The sequence below is a fragment of the Sphaerodactylus townsendi genome, linkage group LG05, assembly GCF_021028975.2.
Source record: "Sphaerodactylus townsendi isolate TG3544 linkage group LG05, MPM_Stown_v2.3, whole genome shotgun sequence".
NCBI classification, from domain to species: domain Eukaryota; kingdom Metazoa; phylum Chordata; class Lepidosauria; order Squamata; family Sphaerodactylidae; genus Sphaerodactylus; species Sphaerodactylus townsendi.
Window position 1 is genome coordinate 65,701,527 of NC_059429.1, and position 23,270 is coordinate 65,724,796.

A 23,270-nucleotide genomic window follows, 5' to 3' on the forward strand; every position below is an offset into this window, starting at 1 on the left:
TTTCAGTATATTCTTCTTGTTTTAATTTTTGAATTTCTCTTCTTACTTTCAGCATCACCCCTAAAGCAAGTGTATTTTTGGGGGGGGAAAATCCAAACAAAAATACAATTAATAAAACCATCACATCAATAAAAGCTTAAATGTAAATAAGCAGAAGAGAATAATAAATATATTCAACTCCAGAACACCACAACTATATTCAATACCAGAACAACTTATGCAGAAGGAAAAGACCTTTTACCATAGTTTCTCCAAATTTCAAAAACTGTTTTGGGTTCTTCCTTGTTGGTTAAATCTCATCCAATATCTTGTCTGTCTTTGGTTGATCGCAGTTTTGGGTTCTGTGTTGGGATTGTTTTTCCTCTTTCTTTTAAATTTGTTTGATTCTTGACAGTCTGTGTTCCCTGCTTACCGTTCAAAAATTGTTTTATTTTCATTAATTACTGTTGATCTAAAAGAACAACCATCTTACTTCTGCCTTTTCTGATACCACCATCAATACTTCCAGTCATTCTCTTTCTCCCTTATGCAATGCTGGATTACATTGTTCAGTTTTTTCTCTCCATTCCACTGTTATTTCTCTTTCTGTACCTACCTACCTACCTACCTACCTACCTACCTACCTACCTACCTACCTACCTACCTACCTACCTACCTACCTACCTACCTACCTACCTACCTACCTACCTATCTATCCATCCATCCATCCATCCATCCATCCATCCATCCATCCATCCATCCATCCATCCATCCATCCATCCATCCATCCATCCATCCATCCATCCATCCATCCATCCATCCATCCATCCATCCATCCATCCATCCATCCATCCATCCATCCATCCATCCATCCATCCTCTGTCTGTCTGTCTGTCTGTCTGTCTGTCTGTCTGTCTGTCTGTCTGTCTGTCTGTCTGTCTGTCTGTCTGTCTGTCTGTCTGTCTGTCTGTCTGTCTGTCTAGAATCTTTATTACGCAAGTTTTGAGGGCTGTGAATCCAAGGAAGGCTGCTGGACCGGATGGTATTCCCGGTCGGGTGTTAAAGGAATGCGCTAACCAACTGGCTGGTGTTTTTACTGGGATCTTTAATCGATCTTTATCCCAGTCCACCATTCCATCTTGTTTGAAAGCTTCCACCATTGTTCCACTACCAAAGAGATTTCCTGCTGACAATCTTCAGGATTATAGACCAGTGGCACTCACCCCCATCATCATGAAGTGTTTTGAAAAACTGGTCCATAGGCATATTAGTTCTTGCCTTCCAGATACATTTGATAAACATCAGTTCGCATATCGGACTAATAGGTCTACGGAGGACGCCAATGCCATTAGCCTCCACACAGCTTTGACGATCTGGAACAGCAGGGGAATTATGTGCGAATCGCTCTTTGCGGACTTTTAGTTCCGTGATTTAATACAATCTCGCCACAAAGCACTGGGTGACAAAACTTGTGGATCTTGGACTCTCACATTCAATCAGTTTGGTGGATTAGGGACTTTGTCTGGATCGCTCCCAGAGGGTTAGACTGGGAAATCGGGTTTCCTCAGTTCTTACTCTAAATATGGGAATGCCACAGGGCTGTGTGTTGGAGTCCTATTACTGTTCACCCTTTATACATATGGATTGTACTCCTGTCTAATATCATAGTAAATACTCATTATCAAATTTGCTGATGACACAACGGGTGGTGGGGCTCTATCTCCTGAGGGGATGGAGTCTGCCTATCGAATGAAGTGAACCGACTGCTCTCATGGTGCAGGAAAAATAACATGATTCTTAACACTAACAAGACAAAGGAGCTCATAGTGGACTATAGAAGGAATAGCTCAGAAATTCAGCCCTTGACTTTAAAATGGAGATCAAGTGGAGCTGGTGGCTAGTTTTAAATTTCTACAAAGCAGGATTAAAGAGGATTTGACCTGGGGAGTACAGACTGCCGCGGTGGTTAAGAAAGCCCAGCAAAGACTATACTATCTGAGACTTTTAAGGAAGCAGCAACTGGATGGAAAACTCCTGGTGTCCTTTTACCGCTGTGCTATAGAGAGGGTCCTAACCTACTGCATCTGTGTATGGTTCTCCAGTTGCACAGTGGCGAATAGGAAGGCGCTCCAAAGGGTGATCACCACTGCACAAAGGATTATCGGCTGCCCTCTCCCCTCCTTGGAAGAAATCTATAATGCCCGAAGCCTAAATAAAGCCCAAAATATTCTGAGGGACCCGTCTCATCCAGCACACTCTCTTTTTAAACAGCTACCATCTGGCAGACGATACAGGGCCCTCAGAACTAGGACAAAGAGGCTTAGAGACATCTTCTACTCTAGAGCTGTGGCTATGCTAAACTCCGCTGCTTCATATTGATGTATTTGGGGCTGTGTAGGGATGGGTGGAGGATGATGATGTATGAGTCTGAAATTGTGTGCATCGAGGAATGCTGCTGTAAATTTCGTTGTGCGTGCACAGTGACAATAAAATGCTTATGCTTATGCTTATGCTTATTAGTCACCTTTCTACCTTCTGGAACTCAAGGCAGCTTACAGTGTAAATAAAAATTATATTAATAAAAACCCCGAAGGCCGCAATTTAAAATCTCAATTAGGACTGTCAATAAATAAAAAGTAAAGTAATCAAATGCAGTCCTAAATAAAACTTTCTTCTACTGGAAGGGCCCAGGTGCAGCTCCTTGGAGAGGCTGTTCCATATTCATGAAACTGCAACCAAAAGGCTCTCTCTTGTGTGCCCACCAGATAAGCAAGCTTTTTTATTTAATGCGACATTCTGGAGGACTTCTCTCTGTGATTTTATTTCCCAAGCAAGAATGTATGAGAGAAGATGGTCCCTCAGATACCCTGATTCCAAGCCATGTAGGACTTTTAAGGATGTCACCGGCATCTTGAATTGGGCTTGGGAACTGATCAGTAACCTGTGTAATTGCTGTAGTATCTGGATCAGATAGTCCTGGTAGCTGGCTTTGAACACAATTCCGACACAAATTCCATCTCAAGATGTTCAAAACCATAGGATCTTTTTATTTTGATTCTTTTTCTGACTTTGTCTCATTGCGTTATTGTAATTCTACTTCAGTCGGTCTTGTGTCTGTGTTGTATGCTGCTGCCATCTTCCCTTTTCTGCAAACAAATGATAATGGTTCTTCACTATTGGTTTTTTTTTCCACTGATGCTCTTTATGAATTTTTCATCTTCCCCCACAATTTACACTCAGATTTCTCCACAATCTTTTGATCTTTGTATTCTTCTGGTTCTTTATTGTTGTTAATCCCGCCATGTCACATCTTCATTCTTTTTTCTTATTGTCTTTTCTTACCCAGTCTTTGGGATTTCTTACCCATCAATTTGATTCTCTTCCTCTTTTCAAAAGAATCTCAAAATTCATTTTGGCTATTGTTCTTTGCTTTTTTCTTCCAATAGTGTGCATTTTCACGTTTAGGAAGTTTGTAGAAGCCGCTGTTCAAATTGTATTATAAAGCCACTGGAGAGAGGTTTTTTTAATGTCTTTTGTCTAATGTTAAGCACATAAAAATAGAATACAATAACTGTCCTAGTTAAACATCTGATCTGGTAAGATCAGCCTTCATAGGGAAGGAATTCTAATGCGTTGGGGCAACTACTCAGAAGGCTTTGCTCTTGGCTTTCATTTGTTGCATCTCTGCTGCCATCTTTAACAGAATGTCTTCTGAAGATCTTTGATCACCATGCATACATGCATGCACAAAGCACAGGTTCTCAGCTATTTCATTTTAAAGTATTGATTCCAAGTTCATGAGAATTAACAAAAGATCTTGGCTTGGCATGGATTCAAAGTAGCATGGGTGGAGTTCAGCTTGAGCTCATTTCACTACTTGGTGGAGGAGTCAGTCCCCATCCTGAAGCGCATGGGTGGGATGGAGGGTCTGCAGCGAGAAGTGGAAATAAGCAAAATCCTCCTTCTCCCTGATTTTTTTGGCATAAATACATTTTCATTTGGCAGAAAATGAGGCTTGGATTCAATCAATTCCAAACTGGAGTTTGTTTTTGAGAAGGGGCATGTGTGCGCGCGCGTGCGTGCGCTCATTCATGCGCACACACGTAGGCTTCATAGTTCAGTGGCATTCTGGAGTCCTGTAATCTGTGCAGTGCCACAGCATTCTTTTCCAGCATCAGAAAATACTTATAAAAGTCAGCCGGAACCTTGCAGCCAGTATTGCAACAATATTTTAGAAAATTGGGATACCTCTATGCCCTTGACATGTGATCATGTGGGATTGACAAGATTTACAACTTTAGAAACGGGTGCCGGGCTTTGTGAAGGAAGCTACATTTCATTCGCTTGATGTAGTGCTTTACTTTTTAATAAAGTTTAGTGAACATTAGGAGAACAATTAAGGCATGAAGTTATTTCAAAGTAATTACTTCTGCCCTATTATGTTTGTTCAGCTTCTCAGCTGTGAATAAAAATCCAGTATTCGTATAACTGTCTATCTCAGTAAACCCTCTGATTTTGTTTCTGAAAACTCAGAATTTTGTTGAAAGTTTTTGTTCCATCTCATGCAGAGTATTTTCTGAGATACACTAACAAGGCTAGCTTAAATCTAAGGCCACTTTATGTTAAGCTTTTACATGGTACAGTTTATGAGCCCAGCAGCAACCTGAAGCTACTATCCAGTATTATTTCTAATGGATTGAGGGGTCAGGGAAGAATTACTTCGTGAACAGGATCTCTCTCTGCAGCAGCCTACACCAATCCCTGTAGAAAATTTGGAATTCATGTGGAATATTTTTATGGCACAAGGTTTGGTTCCTACCCTGTACAGTGGAGCAAATCTTTCTACTTGTTGGTTAAAGGGCATCTCAGTCACATCTTGGCCATTGTATGATAATAAATTGTGTGTTATCCTCTCCTACTCTCTCCTTCATCCCTTGCGTATTTATGTTATCTTGAGCTAGTACATACAGGGTTAAATATAAAACAAATTTAATTAGAGGTTAGCAATAGATGAACTGAACCGGTGCAGAAAGGAGTCGTTTTGCTGTGCCCAAAGCCACTGCTTTTGAAAGTGGATGTTTCTGTGCTGGAGCTGTGTATAGGACTGTTCAATAATGGGTGTGTGTCTGCCATCAGCATTATTAAATGCATTTAGGAGCAATTGTATTTTCCCAGGGACAAAATAATTATGGCTTAAATGTTTGGAACATGCATCATCCATGCAAATACAGCGCAGTTGTGAAGAATAGAACGTAGACTGTGCAGAACAAATAGGAAAGACCCTGGGTATAAGTTTCCAACAAAGATTTTGGTTTGGTTTCCATAGATAAACAACCCCATGGGCTGCTTGTCTTCTGTATCTTTAAACCAACATAAGCAGGCAGTTCAGTTGGTGCTTGATTTATAACTCGGTGTATGTGTGTGTGTATGAGTGAGAGAGAGAGAGAGCGCACATTCACTCTCTGCTGAATTGCAGTTCTCCCTGGTCGTACAACATCTGCAAATATTTACAGAGATAACAACATCCAGAGGTCTGGCTCTCCTGCTCTCTCTCTTTCTCCCCGCTTTTGTTTTTAAGATAAAGTAGAAAATGAGTCTTAAGCTGAGCAGTAAAATCCAAAGGGGGGGCAGTTTGCTTGTGGGGCACCAAAAGAGGGTGGACTGGAGGACTGTCAATTTTTTTATCTAGGCATGGCTGTTTTAGTGGCCCCAGGGTAGCAGACAGGAAGTAGCAAATGTTTTAAGATCCTGGTTGCCGTTTCTCACTCAGCTCGGAGCCACCAGCTCCTCCCACTGCTGCATAGCAAGTTGAAAGAAAGAGCATGCAGCACTTTCGCTGAGATGTGTGCCTTTGCTATACATCTGCAGTTATATTATCCAGAGGTACTTGCAATGAGCATTACTCTTGCAAACTAATGTGACCATGAGGATTCAATTTACTGCTGTGTGTCGTTTGCCAACAAAATGCTTCATAGAGTCTTGAATTTCCTGGGAGTGTGTTATAATTTCTCGCATTCTTGCAGCATGTACTAGTGTATTATCCCATCTCTCCCCCTCTTCCTGATACACACAAACTACATTTTGAAAGTGGATTGAATTGACCATCGGTGTTACCTGCCCAAACCGTTATTTTTGATCTCCAGTGGGGAGAACTGTGTGGTTAAAACACATGTTTGTTGTATAAAGAACTATGGGTGCCTAGATGCTTAGATGAATGTTCTTCCAGCACCTGTCTCTTTCGTTTAAGGAATTAGGAAATGCTCTGCTACTGTGAATTGCAATAACCTACTTTCTAATCAGTTTAGTTTAAAAGCAGAAATTGATTTTTACCCCTTTTTAATTAAAACTTGTAATTTGAGTAGAATCATTCTTAATGTCTCTCCATGAGGGCATGTAAAACATTTTGTGACCATAAGAAAAGGGTCCCCACACTTGGGATGATAAATTTAAGTGTAAAATGTTTATTAAATCTCTTCAATAATTATCTGGAAATGGGCACAGGAACATTTCAAAAGTGGACACTTTAGGCAGGAGGTAGAAAATAAGTTTATCTTTAGGAAGGGGGTTCTGTTCTCCTGGTCTGTTCTTGATTAGGGCTAGAAGAAGGCACCAATTGGCAGTACTGCCTGTTAGTGATCCCTAATTTTTTTTAAGGCCAACATAAGATCTCTGCTTCTCTTTCATCTCCCCTCTTTGCGTGAGTTTGGTGCACCAGTTCAGGGAGAAGAGCATTCCCCCCTTCCTTCTTCAGTGCCGGAGTATTTATGCAGTGGTCTGAATTCCTCTGTGCCCTGGTAGCTCTAAAAGCCATTGCAGTCACTCCTTCACTAGTTCATGGCATCCAGGATTGGTGAGTGTGGGAACTCTACGGTTACTTCCTACATGGGGCATCTTGTACTGGATTTTGGGATGTAGCGGGAGAGGACAGCTGAAAAAAAATCACCCGCTGTAGGCGGAAATACTTCTGTCCCTGGAAGCACTCAGTGCATCCTAATCAAACTTTTTTCTATCACAGAGGCAGCTTCCCTCATTTTAGCCCTGCATCTGCAGCCTTCTGTGCTAGATCTGTGTAAGGTCCTGCCTCCTGATCTCAACTGTAGTACTGCTGGAATCCCAGGAACACTGGGCAAGTCCTATTTCCCAAGGAGAAGGGAAGGAGCACAGAAAGTTTGTGCTTAAGGCTAGGAAATGGCATTCCACAAGGGATGCTCTAAATGTGAGAGTCAGGCAAATGGACATTCTGTCCCACCTTCTCTAATTCCATCCAATCTAACATTTATGATTTATTCTTCTTCTGCACTGTTAGAACAAGAATTCAAGAGCAGAGAGAGAGCCAGGCCTTTGCCCATCTGAGAGCAGTTGTTAGAGAAGAAACAACAGTAACAACTAGGGTTCTGTGTGGTTTCCGGGCTGCATGGCCGTGTTCTAGCAGCATTCTCTCCTGATGTTTCGCCTGCATCTGTGGCTGGCATCTTCAAAGGATCTGACTCTGTAACAACTAAGATCTCTGTTACAGATCTTCAGAGGATCTGACTCCGTAACAACAGTAACAACTAATACCTGGGGTGAGCACAGTTCATATCACCATCTGTGGACAAAAACATCTGGTATTAACAGGCCTAGGTTCCAGGTGGCACAAGTAGCTGGGGCCATGACCCCTGCAGAACTGTTGAGGATCAGCAATCAGAGCAAGAGGATTACATGATTACGCAACAGTCACTCACACAAACACACACTCCTATATTTACTGTAGCCCAGTCATTTCTTATTGTGAGCCAACTTGGAAGCATTCTATTAAGGCAGAAAGATGGCATCCAAGTGCTATAAGTGACTGCATTTCATTCTGAAAGCAGGTTTCTTTGGGATCAGGACATTTTCACCTTCCCGCTTTTTGTGCCTAAAGAAAGGGGACATCTTTCTTCCAGACGTCTTGTTTACCAGCCTAAAGACAGAAGAAAGACTCATAATCTCTATTTTGTTTTTTCTCAGGTATTTTATATGGAGCACTTCTGCAAGATAGGCAAAGGATGTGTTGAGATGTGCCTGTGTTAGCAAATGTCATGGTTAACCAATGCCAAGGTATCAAATAATTTTAAAAAACTTGAGAGACTTTGTTGCATTAGACAGTCCCACCAAGACCAGCCAGGTGTAACTAAAGTTAACCAGGCTTTCCTTTTCCCCAGTTTTAGAAACTGTAGTTTGAAGATAGTATACAGCCTGGTTAAAACAAGACTTTCACTAGCACTAACTTTGGCTAATGTTGCTACTGATGAGGCACTCTGTTATATGGGTGGGCAAAGGAAGAGTCCTGTAGCCCAGTCTGAACGCTTAAGCACTACTGAGAGATTAATCACTACATATAAAGAGCACACCTGTCCGTGTCATGCTGCTCTCAGGCATTCCTGACTACATTGTAGCTGGAATCTGTTATTTCGTTCGAGAGAAAGAACTTGTGGGCCCTTATTCTTTTTTCTTTGTGGTAGAAAATGAACTTAAATATTGTTGGGATTAAGATGTTGTAGTCTATTAAGTTCTCAGTTCTAGGAACATTTCATTTTTAGAATCGATTTATTTTATTGTTTCCACAAATGAATATATGAGAAGGAGCTGAATAGTGCAGTGGTTGCTTTGAGCTTTCCAAAAGCTGTTGGCATTTGGAACTGCTGGATTTCCTGTAGTAGTTAGCTAATGATGCAGTTGGGAAAGATAATGGTTTTGTTGTTTTCTTTTCACTACCCTTTTCAATTAACAGCAGTATTTCTGTTTGAAAACTACAGTGTGCCTCAGAAGAAGGGAGAAGTTCTCACTTGAGGTGATGAATGAAGCAAAGTACTGTAATCTTGCCTTTTGTACAAAGTATTTCTTATTGTTACATTTTTTACATGAGTAATTTTTCTGCTTTGTAGAACAATTAATGTGGCATAGTGAGCATGGTGATGAACCTAACTGGGGCAATCTGGGATCAAATTCCCCTGTCAAGACCTTAGGTCAGAGTCAGTCCCTCAATGTAAACTATTTCATGGGCTTGTTTCAAGGAAAAAATAGGATAAGTCTTTTGTATGTCACCCTTACTTGGAGAAAGCAGGTAGATAAAAAATGTGATGTCTATTAATATCATTAAAACAATGTAATTATATAAATAAATTAGTGTGAGGAAATTGGAAATGTTGTGGTAGCCTGGATGTGGATGGTACACAAGGCTTCAATTATGTCAGGGAAGAAATCGAAGCAAACCCAAATATTCTAATTTGCCAATAATGATGACGTCACACACCATATGCATTCTCCATTATTCAGAAACTGTAAGTTTGCTTTGGAACTGACTCATTTGGTAAGACTGCCAAATTAAGTATCAACAACAGGCTCAACGTCTTCCAGCAGAAGTCCCTACGCCAAATCCTGAAGATCCGATATTATGACCACATCACTAACGAAGAAGCACTCTGAAGGAGCAACATGTGCAAACTCCATACCATCTTCACACAGAAGACTTTGACTGGCCGGCCACGTCCTCCTCATTGAGAATGGGCAGATCCCAAAGATGGCAATGAGGTGGATACCTCCTGATGCCAAACAACAGCGAGGACGCTCCCGACACACCTGGAAGAGAACATTCGAGTGAGACCTGAAGGCTGAACCACTCGCCCAAGACTGGAAATGCTGGCGATCACTTGTTGCCTGAATGTTTAACATCATGATGATGATGATGGTGACGATGGTGACGATGATGACGATGATGATGATGGTGACGATGATGATGATGATGATGATGGTGGTGGTGATGATGATGATGATGATGATGATGATGATGTATTTAAAAGCAAGGTGTTGCAGAAGCAAAGGAATAACAGGTGCATATTTTATATGAAGAGCATTTGCAAAATGTGTCTGAAGGCAGTTGGGTTTTTATATCAAGACTTCGAAGGTGAGCCAGTATGCATCATGTTGGAATAGTTATTCATATCTTCAGTAGGGAGTGTTTACATCTTGCCCGTGGTGTCATATATGAATCGCAGTATGTCCTGTCCTGCTAAAGAGAGAAAATCACATGCAGCAATCATAAGGATTCTGCAGTCATAGAAACCTGGACACTCTGATTTGCAAATAGACCTGGAATTTTAACCTTCAGGCTCTGTTAGCAACTACTCATTTGTGGATAACCCAGGCAGACTTAGGCAGCCTCTATGATTGAAAGCAGAGGACCATCGATAGCTTGAGCAGCAGCCACAACATTGATGCTTCTTGGACAGCCACATCCATTGCCATTGGGCTGTCATGTGGGGTGGGGTCCACTGTCAGCCTCACAGGAAACAACGCATCAGAAATTTTGCTTAGAGTTGGGTTATCTAACCTAGTTCAAAAGAGGACATATTAAAATGAAAATCACATTCTGAGTAAAAGTTTTATTAGCCAAATTGTTCATTGTCTGTCTTTTGTGCAATTCCACATTGGGACTGCGCATGCATAGGCTAAGCCACAGTTTGGTTCCCAAGCTTTAATAATAAGAGGAGGAGGAGGAGTTTGGATTTATACCCCACCATTCTCTCCTGTAAGGAGACTCAAGGTGGTCTACAAGCTCCTTTCCCTTCCTCTCCCCACAACAGACACCTTGGCCCACTCTGCATGGGCAAAAACTGTGCCGCTGGAATGGTAAAAACATTGTTTCAGGGACGCGCTTCACACAGCTGCTGCCTCTGCAATACGGCAGCACCATGCTCCCCCACCCAACCAGCAGGGAAACACTGTTTTTGAAACTCGCTTAATGAGCAAGTCTTTTCAAAAACAGCATTTTGAACCCAGTGCTGAGCAAACGGCACCAGGTCGGAGGCACCGGTTTTGGGCACCTCCATTTGTTTGTAAACTTACCTTCTCGTTCCTCCACAGTTCCACAGGGATGAGGGGACACACCTCCTGCCCTCTGACCCCCAAGGTGTTGCCATGGCCACAGGGGCGTGTCCCCTCGCCCCGTGGAGCTGCGCAGGGAAGAGAAGGTAAGTTTACAAACAGAATGGACACGCTGTTGAGCATTCCCTCTGTTTCTTGTGCCTCAGTGAAGGCCACAATTTGTCAGCTTGTAAAATCTGTCAAAAGTTCACTTCATGGATAGGGCAATCAGGGCCTCAAAGCTGAAGGTGGCTCTATGAGAAAAGTCTTATGGGCTGCAGAGAGCACTGAGAAGCAGATGGTGACGGAGGGCATGAAATCCAAGGCAGTTCCAGGGGTTTCGCCCTCAGATCCAGAGCCATCCCAGGGAAGACAGAGGGATCAATCCTTTCCAGGGTGTAGGTCCGAACCACTGGTGAAGCGTAAAAAGAAGTCCGAGCACCAAAAGCCCACTGGCCATTCAGTGCCAAGTCCACATATGGAGTTAAGAGGATTTCATTCAGAGAGCTTTGCCTGTTGTGAGGACTCCATCGGTAAGATCAGTATGACACCAGCTATTTCTGTGTCATATGAGAAGATGCAGCAGTTCTGAGGAGATTGCTGGATTCGGGCACCAGACTTCTGGTGGATCTGAGGAATGCACCAGTGTTGCAGTGAGCAGCTGAAGTGAGCACCTTGGTGAGGCAAAATCTTTTCAGTTGCCAGCATTACCAGTCCTCCAGCAGCAGATGGTGCAATTAGCAAGGTCGGAACCAAGACTATTCAGATCTTTGGATAGGGGTAACTGAAGAAGAAGAAGAGTTTGGATTTATATCCCCCCTTTCTCTCCTATAGGAGACTCAAAGGGGCTTACAATCTCCTTGCCCTTCCCCACTCACAACAAACACCCTGTGAGGTAGGTGGGGCTGAGAGAGCTCAGAAGAACTGTGACTAGCCCAAGGTCACCCAGCTGGCGTGTGTGGGAGTGCACAGGCTAATCTGAATTCCCCAGATAAGCCTCCACAGCTCAGGCTTCCTCCAGATTCCGGTTCCTCCAGATTAGATACACAAGCTCTTAACCTCCTACGCCACTGCTGCTCCTGGAGGAAAATCAACTGGAGGGAAATCAACTGGAGGGAAATCAACATGCCTGCCTTCAAATCTAGCATAGATTATGAGTATGACTCCAGTTTCGAGGTGGAAGAGGGACAGGTATAAGACATTTCTCTTGATGAAAGGGTGGCTGAGCCTCCAGCACTGTCAGCGTCGGAGGACCTTAGATTGTACACTGAGCAAATGTTGCATAGGTGAAGGCCCTGGATATTGAGGTTGCATCAACTGTTCAGAGACCAAAGGACAACATTCCTTCTCATGTGCATGCTGATGCACCAGTGGTGGTAGCTTTCCCGTGTTGGGAGGGATTGTTAGAAATGCTTACTGATTTGTGGACAAAATCATCTACTATGCCAGTAACCTCTTAAAAATTGGAGAATTATTATAGAGTTCGCCAAGACAACTTCAAGTTTTTGGGAGTCCACTCTCCGCCATCACCTCTGATCACTAAAGAGATGCAGTGAGAGTGGGTCAGAGCAGACACTCGGCCCCAGTGGACAAAGAAGGAAGACAGTTGGACGCAAGGCTTGCACTTTGGCATCCACGAATCTGTGTATCTCCAATTATAGGGCCATAATGGCTGGATATCAATTATCCCTTTGGGAAACGGTTTGGGGATAGCTAGAAGGGATCCTTGAACCTGCTAAAATCGTGTGGGTGGGGGCTTACGCTGAGGCTGTTTGATTATCGAAGCAGCAAATAAGTGCCAGCAGGCATGGAGTGAACATATCTGGACCAGCCACGGCAAATGCAGGTGTCCTACATTGTCATGCGTGGTTGAGATATACATCTTTGCCAGATGAAACCAAGCATGGAGTAGAGGATCTACCCTGTGAAGGCAAGACTCTTTTTTCTGGTAAAATTGATTAAATGCTGACGAAGATGCATGAGAACAGAAAAAAGCAAGATCTCAGGGGTGCTCCTCTCAACGTCTTCACAGCAGCATAAGACCAAGCTGTTCTATCAGAAGCCGTGGCAGCCCTACAGGAAAGACTATAGGCCTAGTCACAATGGCCAGTTTCAGTCACACCCTGGGGGTCCTAAATCCAGGTCAGGATCAGGGAGGAAAATGCCAAAACAATGGAAAGACCTTTCTAACTAAAACAAAAAGAGCAGGACCAGTGACTGTATTTTAAGGAGAGACTGGCTGAGTTTTATGCGGCCTGGGAGGATATTACTCAGCACTCGTGGGTTTTGAAAACTGTTAAGGTTGGGTACATATTAGAATTTAAATCATTGCCAGGGTTAATGTTTGCTAATGAGGCAGTTAATGATAGGTTGCCTCAGTTGGAGGAGGAAGCGCACACTTTATTTGGCAAAGGGGCAATTGAAGAAGTTTGCTCCAAGAATTTCTATTCCAGATTCTTCTTAGTAGAGAAGAAGGAACGTGGGGTTACAGGGCCATTCTGGATTTAAGAGTTTTAAATAAGCACCTCTATGTTACAAAGTTTCATATGGTTTCAGTGTTGTCAGTTATTCAGTTATTAAAATGTCCACTGTGGTTTGCTGTGCTTGATATGAAAGACGCATATTTCTGTGTGGCAAATTCAGGCAGACCACAGGAAATGGTTACATTTTAAATATGAGGGTAAGGTTTATCAGTATAGGTGTTACCTTTTGGGTTATCAACTGCACCCAGGGTTTTAACGAAATGTACAACTCCTGTAATTATGTTTTTGCAATTACAGGACTTACAATTTGTCCCTATCTGGACGATTGGTTAATTGTAGCAACATCTGAGGAAAATGGTTGGAAAAGTGGTGCATTTATGTGGGGACTTGAGAGGGTGGGAGAATTGGCTCAATTATTGATTGAATCTCCACGTTTAAAGGTGTTTGAGAGCAAGGCTTTGTCACAACTTTCACTAGAGTTTTTGCCGAAAGTGGCGTCCAAGTTTCATATGACACAAGAATTTACCGGTGTTTTTTGCTAGACCTCAGTTGTATGCTGAGAGACAGCTACATAGTCTGGACATTAAACTTTTGCATCTATGTTACTTGCATAGAACCAGAGACTTTAGGAAAGATAAGACTTTAATGGCTAATGCAGGGCAGTCATAGGGTAAGAGGGCATCTTGCCAAACAGTGTTACAATGGATAGTGAACATAATAAAGTTATGTTATAAGTTGGCTAAGATGCCCTGTCCGTTGTTAGTTTGTGCTCAGGACAAAACTATCCTCAGCAGCATTCTGGAGTGGAGTGCCAATCCAGGAGGTCTGCAGGGGGCGATGTGGGTTTCGGCTGATATGTTCGTGCAACATTATATGCTAGGCCTGCAAGAAAGAAGAGACATGGCAGTTGAGGAAGCAGTCAGTATTTACATGAATTGATTGTTTTAATAAATAAATATGTTTGTACAGAACTCATCCCACCTCTGTGATGTGTATAACTTGTTAGAATCCCAGTGTGGGATTCCAGAGAAGACCGACGATGAAGACAGGGTTGCACTGACCTGTAATTAATGTTCATTGCAGACTTCTGTGCAGGCACACATTCTCTCCTCCGGGCCCACTATGAATTCTGTGGCAGTAGATCTTATGCTGGCTCAGGTGGAACTGAGGGAGAGGGCATCGGGCCGTTGGTCTAGTGCCATTAGGAGGAAAGCGTGCATGTGACCAACAACCTGTAGAGTGCCCTCTAAAATTAAATCTCGAGAACTTCACTGTGACTTGGCCTGCACATGTGCAGTCCCAATTGTGCCTGCACAGAAAACCTCAACAAACATTAATTACAGGTAAGTACAACCCTGTCTTCAAAACATCTCAGTGCCATCCATACTAACTTGTTCTGATACAGTGTATGTTAATTTCTAATTTTTCCCCAATTCTATTAGCTTATTATCCCCAAAATCATTTCCAGAGGATGATTTGTTTTGGTGGCCACATCTTTCTAACAACCTCATTGTCCGTTGTATGTTATCTAAAACATATATTTGTTTCTATTGTATATTATTAAAAACATACATTTGTGCATTGAGTCAAGTCTTCTGGTTTCATCAGGAGTCGAGTGCATGATAAACCTTGAAAGAATAAGATTGTTTGGCGTATGCATGTTGCTTCTCAGGATATCTTGTATGAATATCGATACTGAACTGTGGAATGTGTGTGAACTGTATTGTGTTTGAATCAAGTGAATCAAGAACGCACATGTGAATCAAGAACGCTGTAATTCTTATTCAGCTGCAGCTTGCAAGTGTGTCAAATGGGAAAAATTACATTTGAAAAGCTTTCATACCCTTCACACGTAACATTTATGGTCATACACTTTGTCCTTGGGTATGTATCTGTACTAGAGCAAAAATGTTTTACAAGAAGCAGTTCTTAATCCTCAATTTAAAGGAAATTAACAAATGAACATAAACACCTTGCATACAATGGGTCTTACTAATGCAATGAAAAATCAGTTTCTGCAATCATGTAAACATAACCTGAAGGATCGTCGGAGTGTGGGTTCCTGTTTAGAGCTGGATTTGCATTTTTCTGTGTTAACTCTTAACAATTTTTTTCTCTTCTATTTATATTGCACTCAAGTTTCGCTAGTACAAAAGATTTGCAGGTGCAAATATGTCCTGCCTTCATTAACTTCCCCTCCCCTTTTAAATTTATGTGATTTCAATTTTCCTTCCCTGTACTGTTAATTAGGGGATCCTCTAATCAGTACCATTATCACAGTGGTATTCATGTTTAGGAAAGCTGCTAAACAAATGCTTGCAAAATTGCTAAATGGCTAATTAATGTCTGTTAATTAAGAAAATTGCTCATGGTAACAAACCGTGCCATTGCTGGCAGCAGCTAGAAGGCGAACACTTGTTGAAATGACTAACATGGCAGGTATAGAACATCTGTTCCTCTGCTTTTCCTGAAGTGTGGAGCTGCTTCTCATAATGTACTTACAAGTCTTGTTTGCTTTCCAGGCCAATTACAATTTGTTTGGGTTTTGTTTTCGGGAGGAAAAAACTCCTCACAGAACACATGTAGATAAGACTGTGCATTGAGGCATTCCTATTCTTGGGCCTGCTTTTTTGAAATAAACTTTCTGTTTTGGAAGTGGAGGAAAACAAACGACTGTCTGATCCAGTAAGTCTAGAACTGCTGCCTTTGTAGGGTTAGAAATATATCAAAGCTGTGGCTTCTAAGATTGTGTCCCAGGACTGCAGAGAGGGTTGTGATTCTTCAGCAGGTGGGTCAGAAGCCAGGAAGGAGGAAGAAGAACAATTGGGACTGGAGGATCTGAGAGGCTGGTTGGCAAATTTGGGTTTGACTCTGCATCATGGGCAACATGCTCACATGACATGTAGCCTGGTACGTATTAGTGCTATATATTCAGAAACATTATGAAAAATAAGTGGTAGCTTGTGTTCAGTATTAACTGCAAGATTCTTTAATTTTATGCTGAGGAGGGGGCCAGTTACATGGAGTTAACTGCAACTGAGTCTTGAAAGTTAGCGAGCCACTATTGTAAATTAGTCTTTTCATCACTGACACGTGCAGAATCTAGTTTCTTTCTTTTTTTTTTTGAAAGCACCTTTATTTACCTCATTGGGTCAACCTAATGAGGGATTACAGTAATGTTCTGGAAATAATACTGCAGTCTCTCACAAATTTTTCAAAATGGGGAAAAGTCTGATTTTTGTTGTTATGGTAGACCTCCTGGACCCCAGTTCAAGCAGAGAATTGTTCATTTAATCTTATTAAAATTGCTGTTAGTTCTCTCTTGTACTATACTGTTGACTCAAAAGGCAAGTGGGGAAACTGCCAAAATCCTGTCAGTTATTAGGAAATGAGTTTTGCAGGCATTCTTCAAATATTTATCTAAATGCACTTGATGATGTAAACTTGTAGAATAAAGAATCTTCTGCTTCATGTATGGTTTCACTAGCTTATTCAGGCCCTGTGGTGACCAAACCCCATCACGATCCACGTGGCCAAAACAAAAAATTATGTTTACCGCAAATCCCTAATTAGCATAATTTGAATAAAATGTGCATCACTTCAAGCAGATGCCAGGGCACAGTTGGTGGATATGTTGCATTTCTGAGATGCCATGTGTGCAATTTCCAGTGTTAGACTGGATAAGGCAGTTTTTTTTTTCAGATATTTTGAAGATGATTATGTTAATTGAGATCACAGTTTGCATTTATTAAGGTTCGGCAATGAAAATGGTTGCTCGCAAATTATGTGCTGCCACACATTGCCCCTATTCTAGTCTGTCCACAGAGCAATTGAGAATCTAGCTTTGAAGCAACTTTCAGTTCTGGTAGTGGTAGAATAATTAGTGATCTCAAGCCCATGGGTTGCAAAAGCAATAACTTGAAATTTAGGGAGAGGAAGACTTTCCACACAGCAAATTCTAAGTGGGTTGCAGCCGGGATAAATGAACCCAGCATAGCCCCAGGCCGTTCGCATAGCTGACTGTCCTGTGGACAGCCAGCACATCGACCGGGGTGCGCGTCTTTGCACGGAGGCATGTCTTTTATTTTTAAACATACCTTCCACTGATGCACAACTACTCAGGCAGGCATACAGGCTCCCCCAGAGCCAGAAGTGCCTGTGTAGTTCTGCAGATGGGAGCCAGGAGGTAGAAAACAAACCAAGCGCCACCGCTTAACGTGCCTCACAGCCACAGCCGTTGGTTCAGCTGCAGCTGCAAGTTGTGTTAAAACAAAAGAATAGCACATATCGCGATTCTTGTAAAACCTGGGTTGGGGGGGAAGCTCAGGACGGACTTGCTTTAGGAGCGGTATCCGTGCAAAGTTCCCCACCCCCACCCCCAATCTGGATTTTATCCTGCCCTTAACCCGTGTTTATTGGCTCGTGCGGAAAGGACCTTCGTACTAAATGTTACTTGATTACTTGTCTTCTGATTTCAGTGTTTCTGGAGGAATGATGATAGTGTTTTGAAAATTAACTGTTCAGGCTAAGGAACTGGAAATTTGGGAGGATGAAGACTCTGGAACATTTTAATAGGCCCAGGTGTCCCGGACACATTGTCAAGTCCTCCCCCCTTTCTTGCTTTACAATAACTTTCTTGTTCTTTGATGGGTACTTTTTCCTCATTATTAATGTTAACAATGTAACGAAATTCAACAGGTTTTTTTTAAAGATTTGCCAATATGTTGTTTAAGTTATATATCCATGTGCCGGACAAATGACCTTGTTCTACTGTCTAACCTCACAGGGACCACCTGGCTCTCAGCCCTCGCCACACGCACAGCCTCCACCTCACAACCCCAACAGCATGATGGGACCCCACAGTCAGGTAAAGATGTTACAGGGTACTGATACGCTATCTGTGTTCTGTGTTTGATCTCTTTAGGCAGGTGGGGCCCACACTCTTCAGCTGACTTAACTATGTGTGGCTCCCATGTGGTTGAAGCATGGCAGGTCTGCATGCCCTGAAGTTATCTCTATATCTAATTCCTACATGTGCCTCCTTCCTGCACAGTCTTAAATCCACATATGAGGGGCACACTCACCCCCAACAAATATTTCTGCAGATTTGGGAAACCCCCTAGGTCTGTGGGAAAACTTGAAAATGTCTTTAAAAATTTTTTTTAATTCTCCCCCTTTTAAAATAAGTGTTTTCTGCACATGTGCAGACAACACATTTATTTGCTGGACTGTCTGCTGGGCTCAGCAAGGGACAGAGGTAGCTGCTCTGGGCAAGGGCATACCAGTGCGAGGTAGAGGCAGTCTCGGTATAGACACGCCAAATATGGACACAAACTGCTCTGTGCCCAGGCACATTTGCAGTGGATGGAGTTAGCTGCTCTGAGACTTCGTCCCCTATTGGCTCGGCTGGTCCCACAGCAGTTACCTCCATCCCTCAGCAGCGTAATGGCTGCACACCCTGAGCCCAGTCAGGCCAGTGATGGGGAGGCAGCTGCTCCAAAGGAGGAAGCCAGCAGTTGTTCATGGATAAATGGGGAGAATGTCAAGGGTTGGTGGATCATAGAGAGAGCTTTGAGAGTCGGGTCATTGAGGAGAGCTTGGAGAGTAGGCAGTCATTGAGAAGAGCTTGAAGGAGGGGAAGAGGGAATGAAGCAAAGTAGTGGGACGCATCCATTCTAAAGGTTTCTTGTAGGTCTCTAATGTTGATTTTACTTCATGTTATTCCACTGTGAACTTTATTACTTTTGGGTGTGTTTGTTCCGATGACATTAAATTAGAATCTAGCTTTCTATTTCAGCCATGGTAATTAGCATATAAATATTTTTGTTTGTGTAGATTATTTTTTATGAGCTGTGTTAGATATTGTGCTTATTTTTGCTAGCTACTAGAATATTTTAAATCTTCCCCTCCCCATGTCTGATTTTTTTTACTAATCTATGAAAATGTATCTAATGTTAAGTCAGTCATGTTCTGGTGCTAATTTTAGCAACCGTGTCTAGTCATGTCAAAGTATATTAAACCTTCTTAACAATACAAAATAAGAAATATGACAAATATGTCAGGGATTTAGGAGTCCCAATATTCCTTGTTTACTAACATTTTTTAAAAGGAATGGCTTCTGTGTAAATATGTAACTTACAAGTTGTTTGGAACACAGTACATCCAGTGTTCCATCCGGTTGGCCTGGAGTGCACCTCAAAAGGGTTCGGTTAATCAGATGCTGAACTTGAGTGGGGAAGAAACAAGGCGGGGTCAGATAGGTCATTTAAGGCATGGCTCTGGGGATGAAGATCCATTGTTTACTTCTACTTTTAATTGTACCCTGCTACTAAACTCATTTTATGTGCTTACAGCCTTTTATGTCACCAAGATACGCAGGAGGTCCCCGGCCCCCCATCAGAATGGGAACCCAGGTATTGTATTTCCTCAAGTCTTTGTGCTGCTAAGATATTTTCTGAAGCACAATTGAGGCTTAGATGTATATGGACCAAAAACAATTTTTTTAACACTGAGGTTGTAATAACTTTTGATACAGCTTTCACTTTCTTGGGGTGTGTTTAAGCATCCCTAATCTCTGGTAGCCTTTTGCTAACAAGAATAACGAATGGTCGGAGCTCAGAATCAGCCTACAGTTCTCGTTCATGAAGGTTAAAATCATGCAAGTGGGGCTTTTGGAAAGGTACAGAACATATATTGAATCAAAAGATTCCCAGCCCCATTGCATTTCATGCCATGCTTCTTCAGGAAGAATATGTTAGGGCTGTGGATAATAGAATCTGCAATATTATTATTGTAGGAAACTAATCTCATTCACTTTTTGTATAATATTAATGATTGGTCTTTGTCTCAGCCATAACTTTTTAAAATCATTGTTCAACCTTGAATATTATTATTACTCCTTTATACATGTGTGTAAAGTATATGTTGTGTTTGAAAAGTGTATGTGGCTAGTTTCCTCTAGTACAAATCTATAGTATGTTTTGTTTAATGCCATTATCCTATTTGGTGGCTTTATAAACAGAAGTGTTAAAATGAAGGGAGGGCTAAGATTGTTTCTTCACGAAGAATCTTGGAGTTGAGCATGATTGCTGCTTCAGATAAGTGCATCTGAAGTTGTTTTTACACTCAACTTCCTAAGGCAGCATTAATCTACTCTCACAGTACAGTACCTTGCTTGTGTGCTGTCTTCCTGCTAACTCAATGGGGACAAAGCTACCCTGTTCACTTCAGTGTGTCTGCATCTACTAATACAAAGTGCTTGATTCCTGGACTTACTGATGGGGCAAATTACTATAGTTTTGAAAGGGTATGTTCATATGCACACTGATACAGAGCCATCAATTCATTAGAAAATGTAGTTGATAGTTAAAAAGTTTGATTAATCGGTATACTATATTTGAGCTATTTTGCATACTGCCAAAATCTTAATGTAATGCTTTTTTAAGTCACTGAAGAAGCACAAGAGTTTAATAAATAAAAGCATGAAAGATAGCCATGTCATCTCTAATTATTTTTAATTCCCTGTCATAGTATGCACCGGAACCAAAATGGCTTCCAAAAATATCTAAGTGTGTCTTTACCTCTCAGCTTTTCTGATTAAAAAAATCCATCTGTAGCCAGTTAAATCAACTAAAGCTTTAGCTTACTGATCTGCTGATGTGGAATTTATAGGAGCTTACATGCTGGTGTCTTATTCAGATGTTTGAAAATTAAAGTGCAATGTTTGCCTACTACTTAATTAAGAATTCTGGGTAGACAAGATATGTTTTTGTGACTCAGGATCTTTCCAGATATTATCCCCACCCCATTTTATCATTCCAATCATTCCACCCATTACTATGTAATACATGGCAGATAGTTTTGTTGCTGGGGGAGAGCGCTTTGGAATAGGGAAGGACAGGGATTAACCTTGCTGTGAGGCACAAACTATGTTTGTTGTAAGAGAAATTACAATGGAGCACATACCCTGAAAAGAGCCAACTGAACAATATTTTTAATAGTTAATATTTTTGCAGCTTATGGTAAGCAGTTAAATGTACTGGTGTTCACTGCTTTAAAAAAAACCTTAAAGGGCAACACAAACATTCCTGTATTTGTATGATAACAGAAAGGGAATGATCAGCATCTAAAAATAAACTGAAGTTCACAGAATTATGTAAAAACAACACAGAAGAGGAACAAAGTACAAAGAACTGTATAAAAAAGTACCAAGAAACACCATACTGTAAAATTGTACTGCACAGGATATATTACTCATTGAAGACAATTCTGGTTACTTAGTAATGTTAAGGAAAATGAATATATTCTTTCATATTTAAACTTTGGTAAGATGGAGAAGGGTCTGAACTTCTTAAAGTTGTTTTGCCTATTGTCTGTCAATAGGAAGTTCTTGCTTGAAAATACATTTTATGATTTTCCATCCTACATTTTTCTGATATATTTCAATACACGATAATGTACCAGATGCTTGTCTTGCTTGTGAGGGATGCTTTTTGAATATGTGTTTAGCACACATGAATGTGTATGTTCTAATAATCCTAATTTCTGTTGATATCATTGCTCCAAGAATTCTCTTCCATTAGAGATGTATAATTGTATAGTGTGATGCTTCTTGGAACTTTTTAATCTACAAAATTGTGCAGGCGTTGTAAGGAGCATTGACGAAAAGAACCTATGATACTCTAGCAACCATGCTGTGTACTGTGCTCATTATACAAATGGACACCCTAGGTTAGTGGAGGAAAGGTGAGGCTAATTTTTCTAGAAACAGAATATGTCAGAATATAACAGAATAGAAACTTTAATATGCAACTTATCCCTGAAATAAGCCTCCATCCCTAAAAACTGGAAGATGGCCAATGTCACACTAATCTTTAAGAAGGATCTAGGGGGAACCCAGGAAATTACAGGCCAGTCAGTTTGACCTCTGTTCCTGGTAAATTAGTAGAATCTTATCATTAAAGATAAAATTATAAAACATGTAGAAAAGCAAGACTTGCTGAGGAAGAGTCAGCATGGCTTTTGCAGAGGCAAGTCCTGCCTTACAAACTTAGTAGTGTTCTTTGAGGGTGTAACAGGCATGTGGATAAGGGGGAACCAGTGGACATTGTCTACTTGGATTTCCAAAAGATTTTTGACAAAGTTCCTCACCATAGACTATTAATAAAACTCAGCAATCAAGGAATAAGAGGGGAAGTCCTCCTATGGATTAAAAACTGGTTGAGAAACAGGAAGCAAAGGGTGGGTGTAAATAGGAAGTTCTCACAATGGTGAGATGTAGGGAGTGGTGTCCCCCAAGGATCCGTTTTGGGATCAGTGCTCTTTAACCTATTCATAAATGACCTGGAAGTAGGGGTGGGTAGCGTGGTGGCCAAGTTTGCAGATGATACCAAGTTATGTAGGGTGGTGAGAACCGCAAAGGATTGCAAAGAGCTCCAAGCGGACCTTGATAGATTAGGTGAGTGGGCTAAGAAATGGCAAATGCAGTTCAATGTAGCAAAATGTAAAGTGATGCACATAGGAGCAAAAAATCCAAACTTCACATACTCGCTACAGGGGTCATTGCTATCAGTCACAGACCAGGAAAGGGATTTAGGCGTCTTAGTTGATAGTTCCATGGGAATGTCAACTCAATGAATGGCGGCTGTGAAAAAGGCAAACTCCACGCTGGGAATAATTAGGAAAGGAGTTGATAATAAAACTGCAAGGATTGTCATGCCCTTATATAAAGCAGTGGTGTTTCTTATGTTCTTATGTCAGACATATGTGAAATTATATCATGTGCCACAACAGAAGTGGCAACTGAAGTCAAAATCGATTTTAAGGATAACAGTTACACCTTTATCGCTCTATTCACTGATTGTCTTGAAAGGTCCTATACCAGTGGATAACAGGAAGCTGGAAGGTAGATACTTGACTAAGTTC

General features: G+C 41.5%; 1 protein-coding gene across 2 annotated transcripts in view; it reads left to right on the forward strand.

Annotated features, from left to right (window-relative positions):
* The window catches only part of SSBP3 (single stranded DNA binding protein 3), a 226,274-nt gene that overhangs the window by 182,072 nt on the left and 20,932 nt on the right, over positions 1–23,270 (forward strand). For both annotated transcript variants that reach the window (XM_048496556.1, XM_048496557.1), the window contains exons 6-7: positions 18,133–18,213; positions 19,700–19,759. In XM_048496556.1, the coding sequence (XP_048352513.1) occupies positions 18,133–18,213; positions 19,700–19,759 (141 nt within the window). The remainder of the gene's footprint in view (positions 1–18,132; positions 18,214–19,699; positions 19,760–23,270) is intronic.